The sequence below is a fragment of the Rana temporaria genome, chromosome 9 (assembly GCF_905171775.1).
Source record: "Rana temporaria chromosome 9, aRanTem1.1, whole genome shotgun sequence".
Taxonomy (NCBI): Eukaryota; Metazoa; Chordata; class Amphibia; order Anura; family Ranidae; genus Rana; species Rana temporaria.
Window position 1 is genome coordinate 43360072 of NC_053497.1, and position 13288 is coordinate 43373359.

Sequence of the window (13288 nt, forward strand, 5' to 3'; positions counted from 1 at the left end):
AGTCCTCTCAGTATGCTGGATGTAATGTTAGAATTTTTTTTTAGGGTGAACCCCCGCTTTAAATATCAATTGTTCTGTGACTGTGCACTGTGTGGGGCGCTGGACTAATAGGTTTCTATTAGGTCCGTAATTTTTTTTACAAGCATGAGATTCGAGCCAGAGGCTCCAATTAGCTTGATTTATGTTGTCCACAGGGCGCAGAGCACTGTGCCCCAATCCCTCCCACTTTGTGACTTTAGTAAATCAATATTCACCATCAGTTTTCAGCTTCTCGTCCTAGCAGGACAAGAGGCTGAATATTTGGAACCCGGAAAGAAGACCGGGTTAACATGGAAGCTCCGGTGCCGGGTATCAGGGGAGCCGTGACCGATGGAAGGCTCCGTTTGTAGGGTGAGTGGGGACCTGCAGGGCCCCCTCCAAATTTTCTGCAACACCAGCCACCACTGTAAACGGGTACAACTTCTGTGAGACAATTTGCTTCATCACTGTGTTTCATCAGTCTAGTCACTTTATTGGGCTTTTGAAAGGGTTTATTATCACTTTAATGGTGATCCCACCAGCAGGTTTCTCAAAGAGTCACCATTGGACCGGACTTTAGAGGCATAGAAAACAATGGAGAGGTAGAAAAATAAAAATGTATTGAAAAAAGTACATAATATAGTCGTCAATGTTCAAAATTGATAAAAATCATATAATATTATACAATTTGTACAGTGAGCCCTTGTGCATCAACGCATTTCACCATTGGGCTTCAGTTAGGATACAGTCAAGGTTCAATGAAGTAACAAAAAGAGAGAACGAGTCTCACTTATAGTGGATTTGGCCTCATCTGTAATTATCCAGCGGTCACAGCGTTTAAAGCCAAAAATATCCAATATATGGAGAGTTCTAAAGGACTGCGGAAAAACTGCTAATTCTAATCACACCAAGATTAGAAGATTGCTGAGCAGGGGCATGTGGACGTCACATATAATCAAGCAATGGAACGTACCGCAAAAATACAAAATAGAAAGGAGAACTCCTAAATGCTGATGGGGTATTGTATAGCCCAGGTGGACACTATACCCAAAAGGGAAAGATATCCATAATAAGACGTGCGGGTATGCCCCTGAGACACAGCCTGGCACTGTGCATATACAGGGAGTGCAGAATTATTAGGCAAGTTGTATTTTTGAGGATTAATTTTATTATTGAACAACAACCATGTTCGCAATGAACCCAAAAAACTCATTAATATCAAAGCTGAATATTTTTGGAAGTAGTTTTTAGTTTGTTTTTAGTTTTAGCTATTTTAGGGGGATATCTGTGTGTACAGGTGACTATTACTGTGCATAATTATTAGGCAACTTAACAAAAAATAAATATATACCCATTTCAATTATTTATTTTTACCAGTGAAACCAATATAACATCTCAACATTCACAAATATAAATTTCTGACATTCAAAAACAAAACAAAAACAAATCGGTGACCAATATAGCCACCTTTCTTTGCAAGGACACTCAAAAGCCTGCCATCCATGGATTCTGTCAGTGTTTTGATCTGTTCACCATTAACATTGCGTGCAGCAGCAACCACAGCCTCCCAGACACTGTTCAGAGAGGTGTACTGTTTTCCCTCCTTGTAAATCTCACATTTGATGATGGACCACAGGTTCTCAATGGGGTTCAGATCAGGTGAACAAGGAGGCCATGTCATTAGTTTTTCTTCTTTTATACCCTTTCTTGCCAGCCACGCTGTGGAGTACTTGGACACGTGTGATGGAGCATTGTCCTGCATGAAAATCATGTTTTTCTTGAAGGATGCAGACTTCTTCCTGTACCACTGCTTGAAGAAGGTGTCTTCCAGAAACTGGCAGTAGGACTGGGAGTTGAGTTTGACTCCATCCTCAACCCGAAAAGGCCCCACAAGCTCATCTTTGATGATACCAGCCCAAACCAGTACTCCACCTCCACCTTGCTGGCGTCTGAGTCGGACTGGAGCTCTCTGCCCTTTACCAATCCAGCCACGGGCCCATCCATCTGGCCCATCAAGACTCACTCTCATTTCATCAGTCCATAAAACCTTAGAAAAATCATTCTTGAGATATTTCTTGGCCCAGTCTTGACGTTTCAGCTTGTGTGTCTTGTTCAGTGGTGGTCGTCTTTCAGCCTTTCTTACCTTGGCCATGTCTCTGAGTATTGCACACCTTGTGTTTTTGGGCACTCCAGTGATGTTGCAGCTCTGAAATATGGCCAAACTGGAGGCAAGTGGCATCTTGGCAGCTGCACGCTTGACTTTTCTCAGTTCATGGGCAGTTATTTTGCGCCTTGGTTTTTCCACACGCTTCTTGCGACCCTGTTGACTATTTTGAATGAAACGCTTGATTGTTCGATGATCACGCTTCAGAAGCTTTGCAATTTTAAGAGTGCTGCATCCCTCTGCAAGATATCTCACTATTTTTGACTTTTCTGAGCCTGTCAAGTCCTTCTTTTGACCCATTTTGCCAAAGGAAAGGAAGTTGCCTAATAATTATGCACACCTGATATAGGGTGTTGATGTCATTAGACCACACCCCTTCTCATCACAGAGATGCACATCACCTAATATGCTTAATTGGTAGTAGGCTTTCGAGCCTATACAGCTTGGAGTAAGACAACATGCATAAAGAGGATGATGTGGTCAAAATACCCATTTGCATAATAATTCTGCACTCCCTGTAATGGATATTTTTGGCTTTAAACGCTATGACCACTGGGTATTTACAGATGAGGCCAAGTCCACTTTAAGTGGGACTCGTTCTCTCTTTTTGTTACTTCTTTGAACCTTGACTGGATCCTGAAGAAGCCCAACGGTGAAACGTGTTGAGGCAAAGGGCTCACTATACAAATTGTATAATTTAATATGATTTTTATCAATTTTGACTATATTATTTACTTTTTTCAATACATTTTTATTTTTCTACCTCTCCATTGTTTTCTATGCCTCTAAAGTCCGGCCCAATGGCGACTCTTTAAGCACCATTCTTCTTGTTTCTCTTCTAAATTTACAAAATGTGGCAATGTGAGTGCTTTCCCTTTCTATTTTTCCTACCAGCAGGTTATTCTCACACTCCAGTAACAAACAAATGGCCCCTGCCACACCTATAACTGGCCTTCACAGCAAGGAGCACATGGAAGGGCAAATGCATAAAAGACAAAAACAGAACATTCCATAGCTCAACTCACCAACCAGTCTGCTGACCAACCAGATTAACCTGTCAAACAGTTTGCGTTAAATACAGGGGTTTAATTAGCACGCATTTGATAATTCATGCGTTAGCTGCAAGGCCTCTTCATGGCACCCGGTGTATGCTTGCCGTCCTAACACTACTGATTTTATGAGCGTCTCCACAGTGGGAGCACATGCATTCAATGGATAGATGAGGGGCAGGTGGGCCTCCCTCAGCTGTCAGTAGATACTGCTTCCGAAGAGAATCTGAGAAAACCCTTAGCCTCTGTAAGCTCCAAGTTGTGTCTTTGAGCCTACACAAATCTACCTTGCTTTTACTCCAAATGGCCAAAAAGAATGGCAGGGGAGTGAACGGAGGGTAAGCATAAGCAGCTGTAGGCGCCATCATTAAAGCAAACCTGTTGTGTTGCTCTCCATGGACCTCAGTTTTATGTCCTTGCTCTGCTCACACTGCACTTTACAGGAAAATGTACATTCAAATGTTTTACATTTGAGAGAAGAATATTGTACAGCACAAAAATCACTGGCTAGGGTTTATTCTTCAGAAGAAATGCTTGTTGTTTTTCTATGTATTTTCTCTGTTTACAATGCTCAAGACAAAAAAGTTAAATGTTTAAATGTTGTTTTTCTTTTTTTAATTAGGTAATTAGGTAAATATGAAATATTGATATATAGTTTTTTTCATATTTACTAATAACAGCCAGCACATTGAACACTAGGCTCTTTTTTACATGTTCACCAGGATAACCTTAACTGCTTTACTGAAGCTAGACTAGAGCTGAAAAGCTGACACCTAAATTACACGCACACATCAGAATTAGTCAGAGAAGTAAACTCCTTTTCCTATCCTCCTCTCTCCCTGAAAATTGAAATATGAAATTTCAATTACAGAAAGACGACCATCTAGGCAGAAGCTACAGATGCACTCTCTAGAAAACCCAGAATGCTTTGCAAAGCAATTCAGGGGTGGATCCTGTAGTAAAGCTCTTTAAACAAAATAATATTTTGTTTTAAAAAAAGTATAAGACATGGGTGTGAAAATGTAGTGACGACGAGAGAATTTCTTATTTCCCTTGAAAGAGATCAGTATAAGGGGGACAGATCTACTTATAACTAAGTTTCTGCTAAGCGAACTCTGGAGGTCTCCCCTTCTCTGCTGCAGTGGCCAATCTCCATTGTTTACAGTCTGTCCAGCTATATGATATTCATCCTTCACTGGGTCGGTGTCCCTTAGTTACTTGAGACTTTATCTTAAAACCAGTGCCAAATTTAGACCTTGGGGGCCCGGGGAACTTCAAGTTCAGGGGCCGCTCAACATAGAAATTACATTTTATGACAAATAAAAAAGTGAACTGAAATTAATGATGAACTGATTTTTTTTGCAAAAAAAAAATATAGTTTTGGTTCCGAAAAAGACACTTGTCTATTTATTTATTTATTTATTTTTTCTTAAATCTGTTAATTGTTAGAATACACATTACATAGGTAGTTGGAACTGGCAAGTCATACATCACAGTTATGCATCACACTACAATATTTACAAAAAGTCTTTCTTCTTGCACTTATCTGCAAAATCTTTAGCTTAAACGAGTTGTAAAGGCAGAAGGTTTTTTATCGTAATGCATATGCATTATGATAAAAAACCTTTTGTGTGTAGCAGCCTCCCCAGCACCCCCTAATACATACCTGAGTCCCATCTCTCTCCAGCGATGTCCACGAATGTCTAAGCTGTCCAGGACACTTCTGATTGGCTGAGACACAGCAGTGGCGCCATTGGCTCCTGGGCTGTCAATCAAAGTCAGTCAGCCAATCAGGGGAGAGAGGTGCCGGTCGGGCTCCGTATCTGATTGGACACACGGAGCTGTGATTCGTGTCGGGTGCCCCCATAGGAAGCTTTTGACTGTGGGGGCACTCAATTGGGGGGAGGGGCCTGGAGCAGCAAAGAGGAACCTGAGAAGAGCTGCCCTGTGAAAAACCAAATGCACAGAGCAGGTAAGTATGACGGCCTTTGTAAAGGCTTGTTTTGTTGTTTGTTTTTTAAATAACAATCACTTTGAGATGGCCATAGATGGATCAAATCTCTGTGGATTCAGCAGAGATCCCATTGATCTATGGGCAGGCTAGTTGTACCCAAGCTGACCCAACGATCGACTTGTGTTCTGCCCACCAGAAAGGTTCCCCGCTGGCAGAAAACAATAGTACAGGAAAATAACGTAATCTGTGGACTGCCTAAATCCTCAAACTATATCATCTTGAGCAGTGGTCATCAACCCTGTCCTCAGGGCCCACTAACAGGCCAGGTTTTATGTATTACCTTGGGGAGATGCAGACTAGAATACTGCAATCACTGAGCAGCAAATGATATCACCTGTCATGTATTCAGTTATCTTGCAAACCTGGCCTATTGGTGGGCCCTGAGGACAGGGTTGATGACCACTGATCTTGAGGACACTGCTCTCGACAGCCAGTAGGCACAGAGCACTTGGTCTTTCATGGCTCAATGTGGTTCTCGGATAATTTCTTAATCTGTGCTAATCTGCTGAATGACCTTTCTCCTGAACATCCAGTGACCATCATGGTCAAATATATTCTAAGAGCTACATTACCACCTGGAAAATCAACAAGCCGTTCATCATGTAATAAAAATGCCTGTTGAGATGGAGTGAAACATGACTTGAGCTTGGCAAAGACTGCAAACGGGACAATTTCCTCAAAAAACACAATAGTGAGGTTTCGAGGGAAAATAGGTGTCTTTTATTTATTTATTTTTTTATAGGAGGTCTGGGGCTTCCACTTGCAGGGGGGCCCGGGTCAATTGCCGCTTTAACCCCTTAGAAATCTGGCACTGGTTAAGAATACATGTCCTAAGTTCATGGCTCCCATTAAGCCATTTATAGCTAAAGAGAATTTAAATTGACATATTGTAAACTCCAGGGGAGGCCTAATCAGTGCTCTGGAGGGAAGTAAGAACCTGGGTGGACTAATGTAGTTTAGCTTATGGACGGCAGGGTTTAGCAAACATTTGATTGTGCTATGTATGGCACATACCTACATGTGTAGACAGCACCTTAGTACCAAAAACCTTGACCAAGCCTGATCAACTTGTCTTTAGCAATAGCAGCAATATGGCACAGGTTCATTAAAGTGGATGTAAACCACAATGTAGAGAATACGATTTCCTATCATCTGTGCCCAGTCTTGCCACACAGAGTTAATCCAGCGCTGAGCAATCCTCTTTTTATTGTTCAGTGAAATAAAACCGACTTCCAGATACAGACCAAAGTCCTTGCTTGAGTGACAGGTTATTTACATATCTCGTGCACTAGCTTGCAGACATGCACAGCTTCTGTAAAGTGCACAATTCACATCCCCCTCCCCTCTCCTCCTCTCCCATCCAGCTCTCCCGGGATTGGCTGTCTTTCCTGTGTTTTGATTAAATGTTTTCAAAATATGGGGTGATCCACAGTTCAGTGTAAACGGCCATCAGAATATACATAGACAAGAAGCTGTGCATGTCTGCAAGCTAGTGCACGAGCTATGTAAATAACCTGTCACTCAAGCAAGGACTTTGGTCTTTATCTGGAAGTCGGTTTTATTTCACTGAACAATAAAGAGGATTGCTCAGCGCTGGATTAACTCTGTTTGGCAAGACTGGGCACAGATGATAGGAAATTGTATTCTCTACATTGTGACATCAAAAAAATAAATTTGGGGGGTTTACATCCACTTTAAGTCCTACAGCCATGCCTATATTGCCTAGGAGAGCCAATACATCTGACCTCTAAGAAATACCAATTAATCATAATTTTAGTGGTTGGCTTACACTTGAGGTTTGTGCAGCAAGACACCAGAAAGTCTATGTATACATGGTCTGTTTGTCCTCATTTAACATAATCAGTGCAGGATACAAAATGTCTTGTTGTCCAGATTGTCTCAGATTGTCAGATTCTATTAAGCTGCCTTGCTGAGCTGTTTGTGACATAATATCTTCTGTCTTTTATTTTGGCTTTGTTTTTTCTTTTGGTCTTCATGCTAGGCACCCAATTTGGATAAGTGGGTATGTTTTGTGGCCTTGCTCTTATCCCTCCTGTGATTTCCTGTTCCTTTTTTTTTGTTTGCTGGTGGAACCTCATCACTCCACACCCAAGATGGGAACTTTCCAAGTTGTAAACTTTGTTCCTTTCTCTCCCTTTTGCCTCCTGCCTCCTATGCCACCCTGTCTCCTACTGCCGCCTAGTCTCAGTAATACATTATATCCAGTCTGCTAAATCTGGGGCTCACAATGACACTAAAATTCATGATGGAGCAAATCCTTAGGGGAGATTCTGTGACCAAGCTCCTCTTTTACACAGTGCTGAAATTCTTCTGCACTCAGATTTCAAATCAGCTGTCTTAAAATCACTCTAGAAATAGACTAGCCCCCATCGTGGGCTTCTTTTCTAAACTCAGATGTTCTTTTAATGTAAAGATTAAAGACCACTAGTTGCACATAATGTTATTCATTAACTATACAATGAAACACAAATCCATTTTTATTCCGGCAGCAATAATTAGGCCAAAATATTCAGAGTGAAGTGTTGATCCTTTGGCCTTAGACTCTGAAATGTTTTTATAGTTAAAGGATGTAATCACCCTACATGTTTAAAGGGGTTGTAAAGGTAATTTTTTTCCCTAAATAGCTTCCTTTACCTTAGTGCAGTCCTCCTTCACTTACCTCATCCTTCCATTTTGCTTTTAAATGTCCTTATTTTTTCTGAGAAATCCTCACTTCCTGTTCTTCTGTCTGTAACTACACACCGTAATGCGAGGCTTTAAAAAAAAAAAAATTCTGACTCGGTTTAAGAGTGTTGTCTCGCAAGACGAGCAGAATTCAACCTAATAGGGCCTGTAGTACCGCATTTGGCCTGAGGTGTGAGGGCGCCTTGGAATGCTTGGAAAGACACGCAAATACACAGTTTCCGAGTCTTTCCGACATTTGCCAGGGTCAGCTGACGTGTCCTCTGGCCTTTCCAGCCGTTTCCGAGGCTCTCCGGTGCCCCCCGCCTCCGACCTGCATGCGGTTCTGCATCCCACTGAAGTCAATGCGGAACAAATTATTTTCATTTCCATTGACTTCAATGGGGAAACTCGCTTTGATATGCTAGTTCTTTGGATTATGAGCATTCTCCTGGAACGGATCATGCTCGTAATCCGAGGTTCAACTGTATTGACAAATATCAGTTTCTAATATTATCTAACTTCTTTTACAAAATAAAACTTTCTGTTATTACTGAACTTTAAGGCTTCCTCAAAGTATATGTAAAGTTAAACCTAGAGCAGAGACGCAATTGTGGATAAAATAGAGAAGGGTTAGAACCCTGTAAAGGCACGAGGTCACAAATGATGGAAAACCAAAGTTTTATGGTGGTCTGAAAACAAATGGTTGAGAACACATCTTCAGCTTGGGAGATCTATTTAAATGACAATTATCTAACTTAAGCTGGGTACACACTGATTAAAAACTGTCCGGTTCTGCTGGGACCGGCCTAACTTCAATCTGTGTGTAGCCTTCCCAGTTCCACAGCAGTCGATCATTATGCCGTGAAAATCCGACCGTGTGTAGGCTCCATCGGACATTTGCTGCCGGAATTTCCGACAACAAATGTTTGAGAGCCGGTTCTCAAATTTTCCGACAACAAAACGGAAATTCCGATCCTGTGTACACAATTCCAACGCACAAAATTCCACGCATGCTTGGAATCGAGCAGAATCAAGCGAAAGAGCCGCACTGGCTCTTGGCTTAACTTTCAATATCTTAATTTTTCTCGGCTCGTCCTACGTCTTATAGGGTCACCGCGTTCTTGACGTTCGGAATTTCCGACAACATTTGTGTGACCGTGTGTACGCAAGACCAGTTTGAGCCAACATCCGTCGGAAAAAAATCCACAGTTTTGTTGTCGGAATCTCCGATCGTCTGTACGCGGCGTTAGATTTAGAAAAAAACTGTGTGTACCCAGCTTTACTCTTTAGAGATTACCTCTTCCTGTTGTGTCTCCAGGACAGGAACTAAAGGGAAATCTCCCAACATAACAATAAAATAAACTGGCACCCATATGAACACTTCCCTACGCTATTGAAAAAAAAATAAAAAAAATAAAGTTATTGCCATTATACTTCGATATACAAAAACCAAAAGTTAAAGTTATATGTACACTTTGAGCCTACAGAGTCACATGTATCAATTGTTTTGAAAAAATTGGCACCAGTTTCAGCTGTAGTTTTTCTAGTAAAAAAAGACGAGAGGAATGTTTATTTTCTAGGTAAAATATACAGTACAAGAACCTGTTAAAGACGGCAGCTGTTGAGACATTCGCAGCCACAAAAATTACCCAATCCTCGCTTGTTAGCTGTATAAAGATTTAGTGAGTGATGTGGTTCCAACAGTTCACCTTTCCAACTCCATCTCCGCTGGTCTCGTTGTTTTGCAGCCTGTGTGCCAAAGTCTTTACATTTGTCCTCTTCTATTGACCTGACATCTTACAAAAACTAGGTGTTTTTTTTTTCTCCTCCATTGACTCCCGTTTTATGATTCCTTCTCTTTCCTTCCTCCACCGCATGGTATAAACCAGACCTCCTTTCTAACAGGTGTTGACCAAGTTGCTGAAGACCTTGGAATCTCTAAATATGGACTCCAGCTTGCAGGGGGGGGTTGGGGTGGGCAGGAAGTGTGATGCTGAAGAATTAATAGCAATCTTCATTGTTCCAAGAAATGATTCAGAATTTGTAAACTTTACATCTAATTGGTAAAAAAACTGATCAGGGTCAAAATTTTCAGATGCAAAATCTGTTCTCATTGTTTAATGCAGCCAATCAGATTCTAAATTTGTTTGTGTTCTCAGCCGTGTGGAAGAATGGGTAAATCTGGTTTGTGTTTGCATCAAAACAGTTATTTTTTCAGTAACTTTTAGGCCTCGTGCCCACTGACGTTTTAAAAAACGTCTGTAAAGCAAGTACAGACGCCTGGAAAAAAGCAGCGTTTTTAACACGATTTTTTTCCGCGTTTTGCATTGAATTGAATTGAATTCAATTCAATGCACATTTTGCCGCGCTAGCTTTCAGCCGCGTTTTTCTTTCTCTATTCAAAATCAATGGTTCCCTATGGGAGCCCATTGATTTGAATAGAGGTCGCACCAGAAGTCGGATCAAGATGATCCGACTTGTGTGCGGAGAATCTTGAATTTAAAAATTTAAAAATAAATTGCGTGATGTTCCCCCCAGGATGATACCAGACCCTTCAGTCTGGTATAGATTTTAAGGGGAACACCTATGCCGAAAAAATGGCATTGGGTTCTCCCAAAATCCATACCAGACCCTTATCCGAGCACGCCGGCCTGTCAGGAATGGGGGTGGGGACGAATGAGTGCCCCCCCCTTCTGAACCATACCAGGCCGCATATCATCCTGGGGGGAACCTCACAGATTTTTTTTTCATTTTCGCGGGGGTTCCCCGTCAAGATTATCCGCACATGAGTCGCCCCACAAGTTGGATCATCTTGATCCGACTTTTGGTGCGACCTCTATTCAAATCAATGGGCTCCCATAGGGAACCATTGATTTTGAATAAAGAAAGAAACGCTGGACGAGGCTTAACACAGCGTTAAGCCTCGTTAAATCACGTTTGCCGGCGTCTGACATCTTTACAGCTCTAACGCTGGAGCTTCAGAATGCACTGGTCCTGTTTTTTTTTTTTTTGCAGCTTAAAAACGGCTCAGCCATTTACAGCTCAAAAACGTCATGATGGGCATGAGGCCATAGGCTAACATGGATAGCCATTTTTAAGCTGCAAAAAACGCTCAGAAAAGTGGCTGTAAAAACGTCCGTGGGCATGAGGCCTTAATCATGAGACCCTCAATGTCTTCTCTCTTAGAGGAACAATGAGGACTGCTCCAGCTGTATGTCTGGTTTGGGGTGGCCAATATTGGCTCTGTTAAATCAAGTAATTCACTTTTGACACGTTGGCAATGCAGGTCTTAAAGCAGACCTTTCTTTTGTCCTGTCCTATAAATGTTAACTTAAAGCTATGTTAACAATCTCGCTGGTAAGGATAAATAGAGTATTAGAATGGAGAAAATGCAGCCTCAGACCCTCCAGTGTTGGTCGTCTTATGGAGTCCCTAGGCATCTGGTTATGTGTTCAATGAGTAGACCAGAGCTAAGAATGGCTGAATTTCCTGAAGTTTTTCAGATCAGCAGGAGCCTGGCACTTTCTTCTTTTCAGCAAAGGTACATGTTAAATAAAGATAAATAATGTTACTCATATGTGTTCCAGGCTGCCAGCAACGCTGTTAACATAGCTTTGAGTATAGGTGAGCATTAATAAAAGTTCTTCTCACCATTGGAAGCACATTTAATAAAAGCAGACGTTTTCCTGAAACATCACTGTTACCTTGGGCTGAATAAAGTGAACAATTTATGCTGCATCCATCCATTGGTGAGCGAAGAACAGCACTGCAGCAAGTTGTTGGGAAACGAACAGAAGTCTTTTAGCTTGTTTCTATCTGTGATGCATCTGTCTATGACCAGCCTTAGGGCCTGAGTTGATTGATTTTGTTTGCATCAGATGGATTTTGCATTCTCAATCCTTTTTATAGGGATGTAAAACCTGCTTCTCAAACTGATGCCCTCAACACCTGCCCAAAGCTCATCGGCACATGCCTTTTTAAAATCTGACCTTGCATATTCCAATGTGATTGTCCAGTCTCCCTTGGCTACACCAGAAACTGTGTAGCACATTGGGCATTAATGATTGGACACAAAATGAAGCAGATTCTTTAGGTAAGCCCTTTCACTACACAATTTTGGTAAATCCAATATAGACTGTACAGGGTTGTATAATCTCTTTGTGACATGTAAGGCCAGCCTTCGAGCAGACCTTCATTTAAAAATCCTGCACTCGTATTTTGAAGAGATATTGACTAATCTTAATTGATTTGCCCCTGAACCAGTTTGACTTTTTCACCCAACTTTGTTTTGATGCATGCTTAGAGAAATGTTAAAGGAGAATAATCCCAAAGTAATGGTCACAGACAATTTCTTTTGCCACACACTTTATGATTTGTTTGACCACCACCTTACTACCTGATAATTGCTAGAGATGCTTGGATTGGTCACATGACTGACAAAATTTGGATGTATGTGGCCAGTTTTCATATATGAGTTGCACGATCTTGAATTTTGTGACTCATAACCTACTTTGAGTTGGTTTAAAGTTTAGAGAATTATTTTATAGTCCCAAATAAACCTGCAGACTGTAGAGGTCCATCATATCTTTAATACAGGAAATATTCTGGAAAGTTGTCCAAAGCGCTTGGTTGCCAACGAGTACAGACACCCAGAGGGATGCAGGGAGGGGATGCCTATGAAATTCTATGTATTCATTGTTGTTTTCTCTTCCTCATTTGTCATGCAGTCTTCTCAAGGTGGGGGGCACCGAACTTTACTCTACGGTCATGCCATTCTTCTGAGGCACTGCCACAGTGATATGGTAAGTAGAATTATGCTTTGTAAAGATTCATGGTCATACTGATGTTTCAGGTAGTTGGTGTGTCAATTGGCACAGTATACACAGGGTTAAATATATTTCACGAACCACTTGTATGCCATAGCCGTATAAAAATCTATCCACAAAATTCTAAAATATTGTATTACCGGACTTTACTGGCACAAAAAGGGAGTACATCATACTATAGATAAAAAATAGGCACGATTTATTATATAGATTGGTGGTTAAAAACACACAGAAAGGCCTACCATTTGACCCTTAAATCATTAAAAAAAGTGGTAATCTTCATTATAAATAGCTGACTACATAACAGTGCTTAGCCATACTTAAAGCGGAGTTCCGGCCACAATTTCACTTTTTATATATAAATACCCCTGTAATACACAAGCTTTATGTATTCTAGTAAAGTTAGTCTGTAAACTAAGGTCCGTTTTGTTAGGTTGTTACAGCATTTAGACACTTTATAAAATAGAAATTGACTGGGGCCATCTTAAGTGTGGGCATCATGAAGCCAGACTGTATGACTTCCTGGATTTGA

General features: G+C 41.1%; 1 protein-coding gene across 11 annotated transcripts in view; it reads left to right on the plus strand.

Moving 5' to 3' along the window:
- RYR1 (ryanodine receptor 1) overlaps positions 1–13288 on the plus strand; it is a 273212-nt gene that overhangs the window by 69561 nt on the left and 190363 nt on the right. For 7 of the 11 annotated variants that reach the window (XM_040323298.1, XM_040323302.1, XM_040323300.1 and 4 more), the window contains exons 4-5: positions 7248–7268; positions 12658–12732. In XM_040323298.1, the coding sequence (XP_040179232.1) occupies positions 7248–7268; positions 12658–12732 (96 nt within the window). The remainder of the gene's footprint in view (positions 1–7247; positions 7269–12657; positions 12733–13288) is intronic. The other 4 variants (XM_040323305.1, XM_040323307.1, XM_040323306.1 and 1 more) reach the window with 1 other exon arrangement.